The 17,431-nt window shown below is 31.9% G+C and overlaps 2 protein-coding genes across 2 annotated transcripts; both read right to left on the reverse strand.

Annotated features, from left to right (window-relative positions):
• Nucleotides 1–656: 656 nt before the first annotated feature.
• LOC115712581 (MDIS1-interacting receptor like kinase 2-like) lies at nt 657–4,269 on the reverse strand. Its single transcript, XM_061114693.1, has 2 exons — nt 1,245–4,269; nt 657–1,128 (listed from the first exon to the last, which is right to left on the reverse strand). The coding sequence occupies exons 1-2, from the start codon at nt 3,865–3,867 to the stop codon at nt 743–745; spliced, it is 3,009 nt and encodes a 1,002-aa protein (XP_060970676.1). The 5' UTR covers nt 3,868–4,269; the 3' UTR covers nt 657–742.
• A 1,847-nt stretch (nt 4,270–6,116) lies between these two features.
• On the reverse strand, nt 6,117–16,207 carry LOC133037505 (small ribosomal subunit protein uS11m-like). The gene is made up of 2 exons (XM_061115006.1): nt 15,991–16,207; nt 6,117–7,241 (listed from the first exon to the last, which is right to left on the reverse strand). Exon 2 carries the CDS (start codon nt 7,184–7,186, stop codon nt 6,371–6,373), a length of 816 nt encoding a protein of 271 aa, XP_060970989.1. The 5' UTR covers nt 7,187–7,241; nt 15,991–16,207; the 3' UTR covers nt 6,117–6,370.
• Nucleotides 16,208–17,431: the final 1,224 nt, after the last annotated feature.

Genomic DNA, 17,431 nt, shown 5'->3' on the forward strand with positions numbered 1-17,431 from the left:
TTCCAAAACATGTATTCAATTCAGCCAAGAAAATTTTCTAAGTGAAAATGACATACTGATTTGAGGTTTTGAAGTTTGAATCTTTCAACTTTCTTTATTTTTAATTTCTAGGAAATTAGTTTTAGTTGACTTAGAAAGTTTGATCATTTTGAGAACTGTATTTATTTAATCTAGAAAATTATGCTTAAAGCTCAAATACAAATTGGCATTAGTATCAATAAATTATACAAGCTATAAGAGAGTGGAATATTGTGCATAATAACAATATCTTTAGCATTCATGATCATGAGTTTCTTTTACGCATATTGACTTGTTGAATGAAAATGATAATTCAGTAAACTCTTGTTGCCATCGTTTTCATTAATATTACCATTTTTCTTTCTTTAGACTAATTTAATATACTAAACTAGACATGAAAAATATGAGTTTTTTTTTTTTTTGCAAATTGAGTTGTAGTCAATATGAGTTAGATTATGAAACCAAAATAATGTTTTGTATAGTTTTAGTGGAAATTTGATGTTTGTGTGGGTCCAATCTTTAAGTTTTTTTAAGAGCAATCTCAAATTTTCTTAATTTCAATTCCTCTTAATGGAGGGTTGATAGTAATTTTAATGATGAGTTGAGAGATGTTTCTCTTATTTTTGCTAAGCAATTAATGTGCAAATGTATTGGCTCATAATGTTACATCATACAAGTCATGAGTAATTCTCATTAGTTAAATAAATATTTACTCTTACTACTACTAATCATAAAGAGGTGCAGCAAGCTTCTCAATTGTAATGGTTTCGAATGGCTCAGAGATGATGGAAGCCCGAGCACTCTTTGTTGACAATTCTTGTGAAATCAAATGCATGGTGGGACGTAACTCTGGTCTACTTCTAGTACATGACAATGCCAAGCTCACTATTAACACCACATCCATTGATAATCGCCCAGTACTAGGAGGTAACAACCGTTGATCTAACACATCTTTCAATAGTATATTCTCTAATAATAATGTTTTCGAACGAGCTGATGATAAAGATTCCAACAGTTCTCCCGGGTGTTTTCCCATCATAATTTCTAAAGCTACTACTCCAAAACTGTAGACATCACATTTCTCTGTCACACGCATGGTTAAAGCTAGCTCTGTAGACAAAAAATATATATAAGGTCACAAGTATTGTCTAGTACCATGATGATGTTGGGAACACTACTCGTGCCTAATAGAAATGCTTAATTAATAATAATTAAAATAGTAATACCTGGCGCCATGTAGCCATACGATCCAGCCACAGTTGTCCAAATGGACAAGTTAGGGATCAACAAACGTGCAATGCCAAAATCTGACAATATGGGAACAAAATCAGAGCCAAGTAGTACATTGTTTAAGGACACGTCACGATGAATAATTGGTGGAGAACATTCATGGTGTAAGTATGAGATTGCATGAGCCAATCCTTGAACTATTTTCACCCTTGAATCCCAATCAAGATCTGTTGAATCGTATAATACTTTGGCAAGACTACCCTTGTTTGCATACTTATACACCAAGTATAAACCATTGTTTCTTGAACAAAATCCATAAAGCTTTATGATGTTTCGATGTCGGACTTCTGTTAGAGTTTGAATCTCATTTTCGAAACTTATGCGACTAACTTCTGGAATATCACTCGTGTCTGACATGTGTAACCGCTTAACTGCAAGAACCAACTCATGTGATCTCAATATAGCCTTGTAAACAGTGCCAAAGCCTCCTTTCCCAATGCAATACTTGTCATCAAAGTTTTCTGTTGCCTCTACAATTTCTCCAAAAGTGAATTTTGCTTCCTTCTCCCATATCATCAATGATTGGCGAGTGTCATTTTGGTTAGAAGTTTTCCTTTGTTTATCTAACACTTTGAATTTATGGCACAATATGAGAGCGATTACAATGGTAGTAACAAAAACTAGGCCACAAACGAGACTAATAATTAAAATTAGAGCACTTTTACTTCTGCTGGTATGAGTTTTGCATGGCTTAAGTCCTGTAGAGTTTCCACATAGACCAACATTTCCATAATAATAAGCATTTGTTCTTGCATTTTGGAAAATTCCTCCAGTTGGGATTGAACCCGTCAAGTTGTTGAATGAAAAATCGATGTAACTTATACTTATTAGGTTGGAAAATGTGTGTGGAATATTACCTGACAAGTGGTTATGAGATATGTTGAGAATTTCCAACTTTGTAAGCCTTGAGAGGCTTGAGGAAATCTTTCCAATGAGTAAATTGCTACTGAGATCCAATACATGTTGCAAAGACACCAAATTTCCAAGCTCTGTTGGTATCTCACTAGTTAGCATATTATGACTGAGGTTTAAGCTCACCAATCCTTTATAATTACCTAACCAGTGTGGTATTTCACCTGATAAATTGTTTGCTGAAAAATCAAGAACCTCTAGCTCACTCAAACCTGATAAGCTTGTAGGGATTTTGCCTGTCAAATGATTATTGCTGAGATTAAGCTGGTACAAAACTTTTAGATTTCCTAATTGAGTTGGAATTTCCCCACTCAACGCGTTGGAATCTAAGCTCAAAACTTTCAACTTTGTCAAACTCCCGAGTTCTGAAGGGATCCTTCCAAAGATTTTATTTTGACCCAACTGTAATCTGGTGAGATTCTGACATTGTCCCCATGTACTTGAAACATGACCAATGAATTGGTTGTTGTTTAAGAACATGGAAATAAGGCGTGGGTGAACACCAAATGCATTGGTTATGTCACCTTTGAATCGATTTCCATCAAGCCTTACTCTTCTTAATTTTGTGCAATTTCTCAGGCACTCGGGCAATTGGCCAGTAAATCTGTTGTTGTTTACACCCAAATACTCTAGATTGAAGCTTCTACACAAACCTTGTGGCAACTGTCCAAAGAAATTGTTGATTCCAAACATAACGATCTTCAAATTAGGATTATTTTTCCCAAAGTCTCTAGGGATTGTCCCAGAGAAATTATTGGTATGAACAGAGAACACCTCCAAGTTACTAAGACTGGAAATATTAACTGGCAACTCTCCTGATAGTTGGTTGGTTCTTGCATCAAAAGTTGACAAAAGTTTTAGATTTCCAATCTCTTGAGGAATGGTTCCAAAAAGATTATTTTCGAAAATTCGCACAAAGATGAGATTTCTTAGGTTCCATAGAGAGGTTGGAATTGGACCAGTGAGATGGTTCTTAGAAAGATCCAATCTTTTAAGTTTCTTCAAGTTTCCAATCTCTGAAGGAATCATACCAGTGAAATTATTGGTGAAAACACTTAATCTCTCCAAGTTACTCAGTCTGGAAATGTTAGATGACAACACTCCTGATAATTGGTTGTTGCTTACATCAAAAGTTGACAAGAGTTGTAGATTTTCAATTTCTGGTGGGATGTAACCACTCAAACTATTGTTGTAAAGGGCTAGAATGATGAGGTTGTTAAGGCTCCACAGTGAAGTTGGAATTGGACCAGTGAAATAGTTCTCAGAAAGATCCAACAAAGTGAGGTTGGTGAGATTACCAATGGCTGTTGGTATAAATCCCGAGAGCTCGCATTTGCTGAGGTTGAAGACAGTGATGTTAAGAAATGGAGAGAAGTTGAAGTTGTCCAATTTTCCATTGAGTTCCAAGTTGGAGAGATGTATTTGTGAGATTTCTCCATTGGAACCATCACATACAACATTAGTCCAATTGCAAAGATTAATGATGTTGTTGTTGGACCATGAATCAAGAGAAGATGGTTTCAACTCCAAGCTCATCTTCCATCTTATTAGAGCCTCTGCTTGTGTTCTTGGTGAAGAATCAATCTTCAATGGAACCAAAGACAACACAAAAATATGAAGAAGAACAAAAACAAGAACACTATTCATGGTGATGACTGATTAATTATTTTGTAAAGCTTGATGGGTATAAAACTGGGTTATTATTTTCATTCTCTTATATAAGAAAATAAATTGAAGATGTCACATTCTTGACTCTAAAAATTAAATCATTTACATTTCATTTTCTTAAGTGATTGGTTTCTCTTTTCTTTGTAATTTCAGAGATAAGAAAAATATTATTCCAATTATTCAATTCCAAGAGATATATTGAATTAAGCCAAGAAAATTCCTAGTGAAAGGGACATAATAATTTGAACTTTGAACCTTTCAATTAAGCCAAGAAAATTCCTAGTGAAAGGGACATAATAATTTGAACTTTGAACCTTTGAATCAGTACATTTTCAACTTTCTTTATTTTTAATTTCTGGGAAAATATTTTGTTGACTTAAAAAGTATGATGATTTTGAGAACTGTATTATAAATTAAAATAAAGATTAGAGATTTTAAATGCGAGTTATATTTTAAATTTTTGTAACACGTTTAATTAATAAAGATAATTTTCAAGAAACTATAAGAAACACATATGATTTATAACCTTGTAATGAACAAAAGATAAGGTAGAAAAGTGTATACCAAATTCAAGTTAGTATAATAAAATAATCTTAAATAGGTCGGCTAGAATAAAGTACATAAATATTTAGGGCTTACCACTTACCTACATAGATTGATTAAAAAATTGTCAAACCTACATAGATTATCTTTTTTACCTTACCAATTATTATTTTCCCAAATCTCTATTTTTAACTAAAAAATAAAGAACTAAAACCTAACAAATGAATTGTAAAAGATTGAAAAATGAACATAGTAGGCAACTGTTGATTATGATTATGAACAAGACCACAACTCACTAGACAATTCTCTAAAATAGATCTTCAATCAACTCAAGAATTTCTATTTCTGTACCTACAAAATCGTGAGCAGTAAGTGCGACTTTCCTTTTATAGAAAAAGAAAATTTTGCTTTGATTTTCTACTCAAAAAATCAGATCAAACACAATAGGAAACTCACACAATATCACATTAATACAGTGTTAGATAGATGGAAAAGGGATGAGTCACTAAATTTACCCTTTTTTATTTTTCATAAATAGAAAAGCTAGACAACTTTCTTTCTAAAAATGAATTAATTAATATAAAAGTCAAATAGACAAAATATGGAAATCAATTTAAATAATAAATTATAAAATATTTTTTTCACATTAAAGATGCCAAAAATAAAATTAACCGTATGCTTAGAAAGGCTTGAGGGTATTTCTCCAACAAGTAAATTGCTGCTAAGATCCAATACATAATGCAAAGAGGCCAAATTTCCAAGCTCTAGTGATATTTCACTTGATAGAACATTGTGACTAAGGTTTAAGCTAAGTAAATTTTCAAAGCTACCAAGCCAATCCGGTATCTTGCCTGCTAAATTATTTGTCAACAAATCAAGATGTTGTAGCCCACTCAAGTTTGATAGACTCGTAGGGATTTCTTCCATTAGATGATTATTGCTAAGATTAAGCTGGTACAAAAGTTTAAGAGTTCCCAATTGAGTTGGAATTGGCCCATTCAATTTGTTGGACTCTAGGCTGAGAACTTGCAACTTTTTCAAACTCTTGAGTTCCAAAGAGATCTTACAAGAGAGTTTATTATGACTGTAATCTGGTGAAATTTTGACATTGTCCCCTACATCAACTTCTCTATATTTTCTTTTACATAGTTGAAATAGTATATTTTATATTAATTAAAGTTAAAGAAAAAAATCCATACTAAAAAAAAAAAAGTTAAAAGAAAAAAAATCAAAAAATAAAAAATATAATAAATAAATGCTAATTTAAGAGAGATAAAACTTAGCTACATTTAGGTAAAGATTTTTAGGAGTTTGGAATAAGGTATTATACCTAAGGATTTAGAGTATTTGATGGAGAGGAATTTCAACCTCTTAGTGAGCTATAGCAATCTAAATAACAGCAAAACAATAATTTAAAAATCCAAATTACTCAATATAACAGCACTTCAAAGAGCAATGGCCTCTGCCTCGAGACTCAAGAGGGGAAGAAACCTTAAATTTAACAGTCAAGCCTTCAATGACATTGCGAGTAGAATCCAGGAAAATCACAACCCCCATAAGGCGAAACCCAACTGATTGCAACATCAACAAAGAAATGGATACTTGAAACATCCATTCCAAACCAAATACAATAGGATAACAATTCAAAATCAATAATTAAGACAAAAATGATATACACCAACAAATTTAAGGACAGAAAAATCAACTCCCCTGGTTTATTTATTTTAAGCTATCAAAAATATTGCAGTTTGCAATATGATGTTGTTAAACAAGTACTAGTAATATGTATAGAACGAGTTCAATCAACTTCGTACATAAGTACCAGTTTTAATTAAACAAATATTTATTCTTATTATTGATATTCAAGTGCAAGAAGTTTCTCAATTGTAATCGTCCTCAATGGCTCAGAGATCATGGAAGCTCGACTCCTTGTGGATATTCAAGTACGCCGCTTTTTGGGGAGCCGGCAGCCATTATGGGGACGCCGAGTTGTATCCTCAAGATATACTATTGGATTCTGATCCCCTCTTGAATTAGTAAACCCTTCTCTCCAGCTTATAATTGCTTGCTTTTTCTTTTTAAAGAAAGTAAACCCTTTCACCTTCATCACAACTGATTTTAATCCCATATTTTTCGACATTCTTCCTACGTGCTCTGCAGTTGCTTCAGCAGCATACCGAGACTGCTTTGCTCCTCCTTTCATTTCGGGCAAAGATCCAGCTGAAGCTCCCATCTTTTTGTTTCCCTTTGAATCTGTAACTGTAACAAATGTATTGTTGCGCATCAACTTTATGTGGACAAAATCAGCATCATGCTCAAGATTGTATCGAGGAAAGCGAGAACCCCCGAACAAATTTCTTTCATCTTGTTGTAAAATACCCCTTACAAAGTTCATGGGGTTTCTTTCATCTCGTTGTGTAAAACCCCTTTGGTTTCTATCGTCTTGTGGTATGAAACTCCTTGGGAAGGAACTCCTTGGGAAGGAGCTCCTTTCATTTTGCGGCATAAAACCCCTTGGGTTTCTATCATTTTGCGGCATAAAACCACTTGGGTTTCTTTCATCTTGTTCTATAATACCCCTTACAAAGTTCATGGGATTATCTCTGTTCTCGATTTCTTTTGTACTTCCAGAATGTATGGAAGAAAGGAAACTCATCAAAGCATATGGAGCAGAGACACCCTTGTTATGCATAATACTAGAGCTCAAATTTGAGCTAGTAGAAAGTCCACAAACATGGTGTGCAATCTTTCTCATTGCAATGTCGTCAACAGATTTTGAACTTCCTAAGGAACTCTCTTCTCTTGGGGACCTGTAAAACCAACAATATTTAATCACTCAAATTTCAGCTCCATTAACAGTTCTTCATCTAGCTTATTCCATCAAACTAAATTTCAGAATGTTTACTCACATAGAATGGTTGGTAAACTTATATCCAGAAATCAGAGTAACAAATCTCTCTACTAATACTGTGTCATAATTCATTATCCCATTCACAATTTCACATCTTAACAAAAATAAACAAATAAGAAAAAACATTTAAACAAACGTAGGTGTCGGATTTCAAGGAATTGAACATTTTAGTAGAATTCATTCTTAAATTTGCAGGAGAAAATACACTCCACTTCTCATGAACTAACTAATATACTCAAATACTAATAGCGAGCAGAATTAGTTATGATTAATAATGTGTTGTGTTGTACAGTTTGTTAGCTATGAGGCGTTCGCTGATGACCCAGGTTTAGTTGAGTGAGCCTAGTAATTAAGGGCCCGTTTGGTTGAAGGTAATGAAAACAATGGAATAGGAATAGGAATAAGAATAGGAATGGTAATGGAATGGAATAAGAGTAGGAATAGGATTAAGTTGTTTGGTTAGATTTATGTAATCAATAATTGAATACATATTCTTATGTTTGGTTGACTATATAATAGAATGGAATGGAATAAATTAATTTTGAACAAAAATACCATTATTTTTAAAACATGATGAAAAAATTAATTAAATATATTCAACTTATATATATTTTTTTAAAAAAAAAATTGATATATATTTAAAAAAAAAAAAACTGATATCTTTTTAAAAAAATTAATATTTATTTAAAAAATCTGTTATATATAAATTTATATTTATTGAATTTATTATAAAATATTACCTCTTGAAAAAAAACCTAACATATATTTTTTTTAAAAAAAAACTATATAATCACATGAAAATTTTAATTTTAAAAAAACTATATAATCATAATTTTTTTTTAAAAAAAAAACCAGACATTATAATTTTTTAATTAATAAGATCAAGCATTGTGCATGTAACAATACCAAAACTTTCACTTGAGAAACAATCCTTCAAAAGTGATCTACCTATATATACCTAATACAATCCATTAAAGCATTCTTTTTTAAAGAAAACAAAAAAAGCACTAAAACCAACACATATCATCAAATCAAAGAATTAAAGATAAAATTGTGCTCTGAGTTGAGTAGACCAACTGCAATTGCCTATCAAATGAAGCCCAATATTGTTTCAATCTATAGGAATGGAAATCATCACTACAATGCTTAAACATAGCTAAGCATCAAACGGAAACTAATTTTAATACAAAGAAAGCAAGACACATAAACCCTGGAGATGAATGAATAATTCACACTACGCAACATGCAGATAGTTTGTCAGAATATATTTCAAATTCAACCATCAGCTGCATGATGAAATATTTTATATTATCTTTGTCAAACTAATAAATAAGGTGTTTAACCATCTTTCAAGGCCATACACAAGCAGAAATTGTTGTTTCTAAACAAGTCACTTTTTAAATTCTAAAAGACTAGACATTTGATTATTCTAACTAATTACACATGCCAACTTTGAAATTTATACGCACTGTACCTGACACATCCTTCATTCCCAGAATGTGTATTGGTAAATTATACAAGAATACAAAAAGTGTATGCAACTGCTAAGTGAAAGTGACTATGACATTGTGAAAACAGGCATTACAAGTCTGCAACATAAACCAAAGAATCAAAGCTCTTGAAAGAATGTGCTATCAAGTATATCAATTGTGATACTAATAACATAGCCCCATATGTAATTATGTATTTCCCAACATTTTTCTGTGTCGACAAACCCATGATTTAATGCACAAATTTTAAAATGAAAGAATGCCATTTTGCTTATTTTAAGTTCTAAGGCTGTCAATTTGGCAAACTCGTCCTTAAGCCTGAACCAAAGACATACCTATGCTGGCATTTTTGGCACGAATACCACCTCTCCCCTTCATACATCTTGAGTTTGCCAAATCAAGTACAGAACAGTATGTAATCGTACAGGAAAATTATGCGGAAAAAAAAAATCTTGACCAAAACAAGCAACAATTCTAGTAGAAACTGCGAGCCTCTCTGGTTATGGCCATACATTTAAGCCTCTATTTCCACAACAATACCATATTAGAAAGAAAGCATTACTCATATAAGGAGAAAACTAACAAAAAGTTGACAGAGACATTGACACCAGACCTTATAGCAGTTAGTGTGACAGCAAAGTCAAGAAGAAAAACACAACAAAATTCCAATGAGGCATTTTTACAAACACATGGTATGCATCAAAAAATAAGGTGCACATATTTTTAAGCCTATGATGAAATCCCAAATTTAATATGCATTACCATATATGAAAATACTAAGGAAAAAAAAAACTCGTGGATTGAAGAATGTGCACAGGAACAAATTTCTAGTTCAAAGAAGTTTTGTACAAAGCAAAAAAAATACAAAAAACCAAACTCGAGAACTATAAATTATATAAATGTATATGTGAGCGATAGTGATACCTTCAAACTCGAGAAGAACAGCAAACTCGAGAACACGAAGAGGAAGGCGAAGGACTCTCCGGTAGCCTTAGAAGCTCTAAGGAGCGAAGAGGATGAGAATGATTCAGAACAGATTCACACATTCATACACAAAACAACAAGAACAGATTCAGAATCACCAAACCAGAGAGAGAGAGAGAGAGAGAGAGAGAGAGAGAGAGAGAGAGAGAATAACCTCTGGCAATGCTACCACCAATCAAGGAACCCGTCACTTGCAGAGATGATCGAAGAAGACAGTCACAACAATGGCTGGTGGCAGATTAATCTTCAGTTTGCTAGGGTTAGGGTTTGTGGGGCTTCGCCTATGGCTGGAGGAGAAAAGAGATAATTTATTGATATCCAAAGTAGTGGAATGGAATTATAATTCCACCAAATGAAAAATGGAAAAGCAATTCCGTTAGTTTGGGGAATAGCATTACTATGGAATTCTTTTCCAAAATTATTATTTTCCAATCAAACAAAAGAATTAGGCCCATTAGTATTCCATTCCATTCATTTCTGGCCCATTACCACCAACCAAACGGGCCCTAAGGGTAGCTGATTATTCCTCTATTTTGGAAGAGATGAACTCTCTTTTGGGAGATCTTCAAGTATCTCTAAAAGACTAAAAATTGGAACTTTGTAACTATAATGTCTTTAATATTAATGAAGATTTAGTCTCTAGATTTCATATCTATCAACTTATCCAACAAACTCAGTAGAAATGAACAAAGACATAATAAGGCTATCTAAAACAGATTTCTGTGCTTTCAACACAAAATTTCCCACAAAGAAAAAAAGATAAAATACATACTGAGTGAACAATTGCATACTCATACATAAAGATGCTCACACAGTGTGCAACAATTTCATGTAAATGTCAATCTAAGAAGCTCTCGAATAGAATCTGAAATAAATTTCAGATAAACAACCCTTACATATTTAAAGAATCAAATCAGTGTATTATTAGCACATTTCAAAACCAAACTAATGCTTATTTTTCACTGATCAGAACAAAACACAGGCATTGATTCATAAACAAGATTACACACCATAGGAAAAAAAATACAGAAAGGCGAGAAATCAAAAGATTATGAAAATGGAAAAATGAAATCTTTGAAGAAATAGATGAAAGCTACAAGAAACCATTGTTTCTCAAACTCATACCCGTGAGTGAAGCTGAGATGATAATGAAGCCGATTTGGACAACTGAACGGCCTATTAGCAAATGGAATCCCTCATCTCCGATCGGTGCCGATAGAGAGTAACGGAGAGCGAAGTATGGAGAGAGAAGCTCTGTATTGAACCCTAATAATATCACGTTATGGGTCTACTATTCTAATTGGGCCTAATTGGGCTAACTCAAATACTAAAGGCCCACAAATGGGATAAGTTGAGAAATACTTTTTTTTTTTTTTTTTGAGAAAATTAGACTCTATACTTTTTTTATATTGTTCTCTTTTATTTTTATCCTATTTTTTTAAATCTATCATTTTTACCTCTTTTTTTAAACACTTTACCGATTTTATCCCTGTCACCACAATATACTCTCCATGTGACTCCCTTATATCAAGGTATTTTGGGTACAATACATATAAAAAGAGGTATGTTTCAATTAAATATAAAAGTAGAGGTAGTTTTAGTTAATTGATAAATAAAAGAGGTATTTCTCAATATATCATTTTTTTTTAATCCATTACTCAAAACTATCCTCAAATTATATTTTATTAAAATATACTTAATTTTATGAGTGGATTGCCCAATATACTTTCATCTTCCACTTAAGTTTAACATATAATTTAAATTAACTTAAGGCATATAATGGGCATGCTTAAAAATATTAAATTGAATAAGATCAAATAGTAAAATTTATCAATTAATATATAATTAAATTGAATCTGAATATGCTTAAAAATATTAAATATGGTCTAATAAACTCTTAATTGGTTGCATGTTGATGTACGTTTACATTATTGTTTTTAGTAAAAATGTAAATAAATAAATAATTTGTGTTTTTCAACGAAAGAAAAAAAAAAGTGTCGTTTTAAGTACTTTATGGCACGTTAACTATACAGTAATCAGTAATCAGAATCAGAATAAATTAATGGAGAAATGTAACAAAATAAATAAAAAATAATCGGAATTAATATTTGTAATATGTTATTTACTAAAATTTTTTAGAAATGAAGTAGTTGTGATTTATCTTGTTTACAAAAGACCCTCCCATTGTTAGATTGATCATTATTATGAACACACCTTTCATTAACCCTCCCATTGTTTTCAGACTCTGATTTATCTACTCTTAATAAGTCTTTCTATTTTCACTAGTTTGAGTATAGTAACCTTGTTCCAAATAAGAAATAAACCATCTAAAATCCAAACCTGATAAAACTCACTGCGTTTGAACTTTGAAATCTCTCTTTACCAACGTTCAAGGTTAAAAATAATATGTGCTTGGCATGTAAGTGAACAAAATTTCTGTAGTGTTAGACATTTAATGAAGAAATATTACATATTACGCTAGCAAAAAAAGCTTATTGTAAAGAAAGAGTATCGAGAAAAATCTTATTTCCGTTTTAGACAACAAACGAAGTACAATTAAACATGTTATTAAGCTTTTGATGGCAAATTTGGTTCACTCAGCCTCTTTCTTGTTCTTCTGATCCTCAAACTTATCTATGGCCACTTGCAGCTCATCTGTACCTCCCACAGCCCTCATTGTGTAGAAATATACCCCAAAGACGAATGATGTCAATCCACCGGCAACTACAAAGTTCTTGGTCTTAGGTCCAAGGCTCGCGAATCCTGAAATTCCAGCCATCAAGCTTCTTGTGATTAAGTAAACTATAGAGTAGCCTCAGCCCCTGCCTTCTTCGATAGTCCTGTGGCCAAAGTAACTGCAGCTCTTGCGATTTTGACAGACTGTAAACCTAGAGCGAGCAATGAAATGAATTAATAAGTCGTTGTGTGTGTCTGTGTGAGTCTAAAATTTTCACTTGTTTGAATTAATAAGTCGTTTTATTTTTACTAATTAGTCGTTGTGTTGTTTATTAACAATTACAAAATTAAAACTAAAATTAATTATAAAAAGAATTTTGAGAAGCTATATTTAAAATTAAAATAATTCTTAGTTTATTCACAAACAAATATTTTCTTAATAATTCCTAATCTAAAAATAATATTCAATAAATAGAATTTGATAGATAATGGCTAAATTATATCCAACAACAAAATAGAGAGAGAGAAAGAGAATCGATTTCAAAACTCAAAATCGGTACCTGAGAGTGAAACGCCTCCGCTCCGATGTCCGATCAGCGATCAGGTTGTTGATAATATTTCTAGGGTTTAGTGAGAAAGCGATCGAGTTAGACTGGGAGAGAGAACCAAGAAGAAACGGTATCATCATAATAGGCTTTGGGGTTGTATAAATATCCTTTCTGTTATCACATTTGGGATGGGCTTTACATAAATATCACTTTTGTTTCTGAAAAAGACTAATTAGTAATTTTTCTCCTGAACTTTGAGATGTAGTAAATTGTGCCCCTGAACTTTTTTGACCGTTAAAAATTCCCCCTGAACTATTGAGATTGTTAATTTCATTCAATTTTACTGTTTCAGTGATTGTATATATACTAAATCATGCTCCCCAGACTTTGATATCTACCAAATCATGTCCCTCAAACTTTGATATGTACTAAATCATGCCTCTTGAACATTCATCCATGTTAGAATTTTTTTACTAAAATTAGACAAAAGTCCTTAAATTTAACAATCTCAATAGTTCGGGAGAATTTTTAACGCCAAGAAAGTTCAGGGAGCACGATTTAGTACATGTCAAAATTTAAGGAGAAAAATTACTAATTAGCCTTTGAAAAATTATAATAGAAATGTTAATATTAAAAATAATAATATAACCAAAATCATAAAATTTATTATTAGATATAACAGGAATTTTTATTAAATAAAACATATACTTTAAAGAATAATTTATTATTAGATGTTGGATTTCAAGGAATTGAACATTTTAGTAGAATTCATTCTTAAATTTGCAGGAGAAAATACACTCAACTTCTCATGAACTAACTAATATACTCAAATACTAATAGCAAGAACAGAATTACTTATGATTAATAATGTGTTGTGTTGTACAGTTTGTTAGTTATGAGTTGAGTGGTTCTCTGATGACCCAGGTTTAGTTGAGTGAGCCTAGTGATTAAGGGTGGTTGATTATTCCTCTATTTGGGAAGAGATGAACTCTCTTTTGGGAGATCTTCAAGTATCTCTAAAAGACTAAAAATTGGAACTTTGTAACTATAATGTCTTTAATATTAATGAAGATTTAGTCTCTAGATTTCATATCTATCAACTTATCCAACAAACTCAGTAGAAATGAACAAAGACATAATAAGGCTATCTAAAACAGATTTCTGTGCTTTCAACACAAAATTTCCCACAAAGGAAAAAAGATAAAATACATACTGAGTGAACAATTGCATACTCATACATAAAGATGCTCACACAGTGTGCAACAATTTCATGTAAATGTCAATCTAAGAAGCTCTCGAATAGAATCTGAAATAAATTTCAGATAAACAACCCTTACATATTTAAAGAATCAAATCAGTGTATTATTAGCACATTTCAAAACCAAACTAATGCTTATTTTTCACTGATCAGAACAAAACACAGGCATTGATTCATAAACAAGATTACACCATAGGAAAAAAAATACAGAAAGGCGAGAAATCAAAAGATTATGAAAATGGAAAAATGAAATCTTTGAAGAAATAGATGAAAGCTACAAGAAACCATTGTTTCTCAAACTCATACCTGTGAGTGAAGCTGAGATGATAATGAAGCCGATTTGGACCACTGAACGGCCTATTAGCAAACGGAATCCCTCATCTCCGATCGGTGCCGATGGAGAGTAACGGAGAGCGAAGTATGGAGAGAGAAGCTCTGTACTGAACCCTAATAATATCACGTTATGGGTCTACTATTCTAATTGGGCCTAATTGGGCTAACTCAAATACCATTCACAATTTCACATCTTAACAAAAATAATCAAATAAAAAAAAAACATTTAAACAAACGTAGGTGTCGAATTTCAAGGAATTGAACATTTTAGTAGAATTCATTCTTAAATTTGCAGGAGAAAATACACTCCACTTCTCATGAACTAACTAATATACTCAAATACTAATAGCGAGCAGAATTAGTTATGATTAATAATGTGTTGTGTTGTACAGTTTGTTAGCTATGAGGCGTTCGCCGATGACCCGGACATTACTGTGCTTTCAACACAAAATTTCCCACAAAGAAAAAAAGATAAAATACATACTGAGTGAACAATTGCATACTCATACATAAAGATGCTCACACAGTGTGCAACAATTTCATGTAAATGTCAATCTAAGAAGCTCTCGAATAGAATCTGAAATAAATTTCAGAATCTGGCAATTAGCAGACATTATTGTCTATTAATCTTGAAGATCAGAGACAATGAAATTATCCCCTTAAAAAATATAAGTAATTATCAAAGTAATAACATTTCTAATTTGTGAAATCACCCTATGTATAGGCCGATATTATACATAAATTATGCAAAGACAGATTATACATTAGCAAATTAAATAGCTTATGCATATGCCTCGTACTAAAATTCAGAGAGTAGCTAGGAATGCAAACTCAAATCTGATTATATCTTTTCAATCATGTCTATGTAAATCTAAAATACACTATACCCAAAAAAAAAAGGCTATCAACAATTTTATAAATACATTTATATATTGTCCTAACTGAAAATGAATGCATGCTTGGATTTGAATCAAGAATTTCAAATTAGCAGCTTCATTAACAATACAATGAAACTAATAAATTACCCCAACTTTTCAATATTACAACTAAATATTAATATATATGTGTGATATTGTCCCATTTCAACAATTGAGGTCATTACAGCCTAGCAAATCTCTCACATCCTCTGCCTCTCTCAAAGTTCATCAGCTTAATTATGTATTACAGAATTAATTTTAAAAAAATGAGGAAGAGAGGATTAGATTGTACATAGAGAACTAAAAAAATTTAAGAACAAACCCATCACGACAGAGTGTTTGTAAACTACCATTGCAGAATAAAATAGAAAAAAGAACATATAAATGGCAAAACAACTCGTTCCTCAAACTAAAAATCCTTAAAATTAAAGAGATCACATACCAGTTTCTTCCCACTCCAGCGTCCAGCCGCTGCCGCTCCTCCTCTGGCTGCTCTCTTTTCTTTTTCTTTCTTTTGGTTTGTGGTAAGTGGTAACCTAATAGAGAGATAAATATTGAGTGAGTGAGGTGCGTGGGTGGGTGGAGTGAGTGATGTGAATGTGTGATATATAATAATAATATAAATAAAGTAATATTTTTGAAAAAAGGAAAAGATTCCTCCTGACAAAGAAAAAAGTTAAACTATTTTTATATATATATATATATATAATTATAAATGAAAACCTTTACTATATATTAATATTATATAATATATATATTGAAGATATAATATGTTGTAAAGGAATGTGAAATAAATGGTCGGTTACGGTTATAACCGCCAACTTATTGGCCAAACCGTAACCGACCGCCAGTTACAGCGGTGTGGTCGGTTTTTTTTTAAACGGTTTCGGTTATGACGTGGCGCCATTTTCTCGGTTTTTTAACAGTCGGTTTACTGGTCGGTGTCGGTTTTGCGGTTTGAATGTTCACCCCTATTTCAGATAAACAACCCTTACATATTTAAAGAATCAAATCAGTGTATTATTAGCACATTTCAAAACCAAACTAATGCTTATTTTTCACTGATCAGAACAAAACACATGCATTGATTCATAAACAAGATTACACCATAGGAAAAAAAAATACAGAAAGGCGAGAAATCAAAAGATTATGAAAATGGAAAAATGAAATCTTTGAAGAAATAGATGAAAGCTACAAGAAACCATTGTTTCTCAAAGTCATACCTGTGAGTGAAGCTGAGATGATAATGAAGCCGATTTGGACAACTGAACGGCCTATTAGCAAACGGAATCCCTCATCTCCGATCGGTGCCGATGGAGAGTAACGGAGAGCGAAGTATGGAGAGAGAAGCTCTGTATTGAACCCTAATAATATCACGTTATGGGTGTACTATTCTAATTGGGCCTAATTGGGCTAACTCAAATACTTAAGGCCCACAAATGGATAAGTTTAGAAATACTTTTTTTTTTTTTTTTTGAGAAAATTAGACTCTATACCTTTTTTATATTAACCTCTTTTATTGTTATCTTATTTTTTAAAATCTATCATTTTTACCTTTTTTTTTAATACTTTACCGATTTTACCCCTGTCACCTCAATATACTCTCCATGTGACTCCCTTATATCAGGGTATTTTGGGTATAATACATATAAAAAGAGGTATGTTTCAATTAAATATAAAAGTAGAGGTAGTTTTGGTTAATTAATAAATAAAAGAGGTATTTCTCAATATACCCTTTTTTTTAATCCATTACTCAAAACTATCCTCAAATTATATTTCATTAAAATATACTTAATTTAATGAGTGGATTGCCCAATATACTTTCATCTTCCACTTAAGTTTAACATATAATTTAAATTAACTTAAGGCATATAATGGGTATG

This window comes from Cannabis sativa, chromosome 4 (genome assembly GCF_029168945.1).
Source record: "Cannabis sativa cultivar Pink pepper isolate KNU-18-1 chromosome 4, ASM2916894v1, whole genome shotgun sequence".
NCBI classification, from domain to species: Eukaryota; Viridiplantae; Streptophyta; class Magnoliopsida; order Rosales; family Cannabaceae; genus Cannabis; species Cannabis sativa.

What these genes read in the sequence shown, in the direction of transcription:
- LOC133037505 (XM_061115006.1), bottom strand. Translation starts at nt 7,186, where the DNA reads ATGAGAAAGATTGCACACCATGTTTGTGGACTTTCTACTAGCTCAAAT.
- LOC115712581 (XM_061114693.1), bottom strand. Translation starts at nt 3,867, where the DNA reads ATGAATAGTGTTCTTGTTTTTGTTCTTCTTCATATTTTTGTGTTGTCT. An exon ending in GTATGGCTACATGGCGCCAG is followed by an intron (nt 1,129 to 1,244) that starts GTATTACTATTT and finishes TTTTGTCTACAG; the next exon opens with AGCTAGCTTTAACCATGCGT.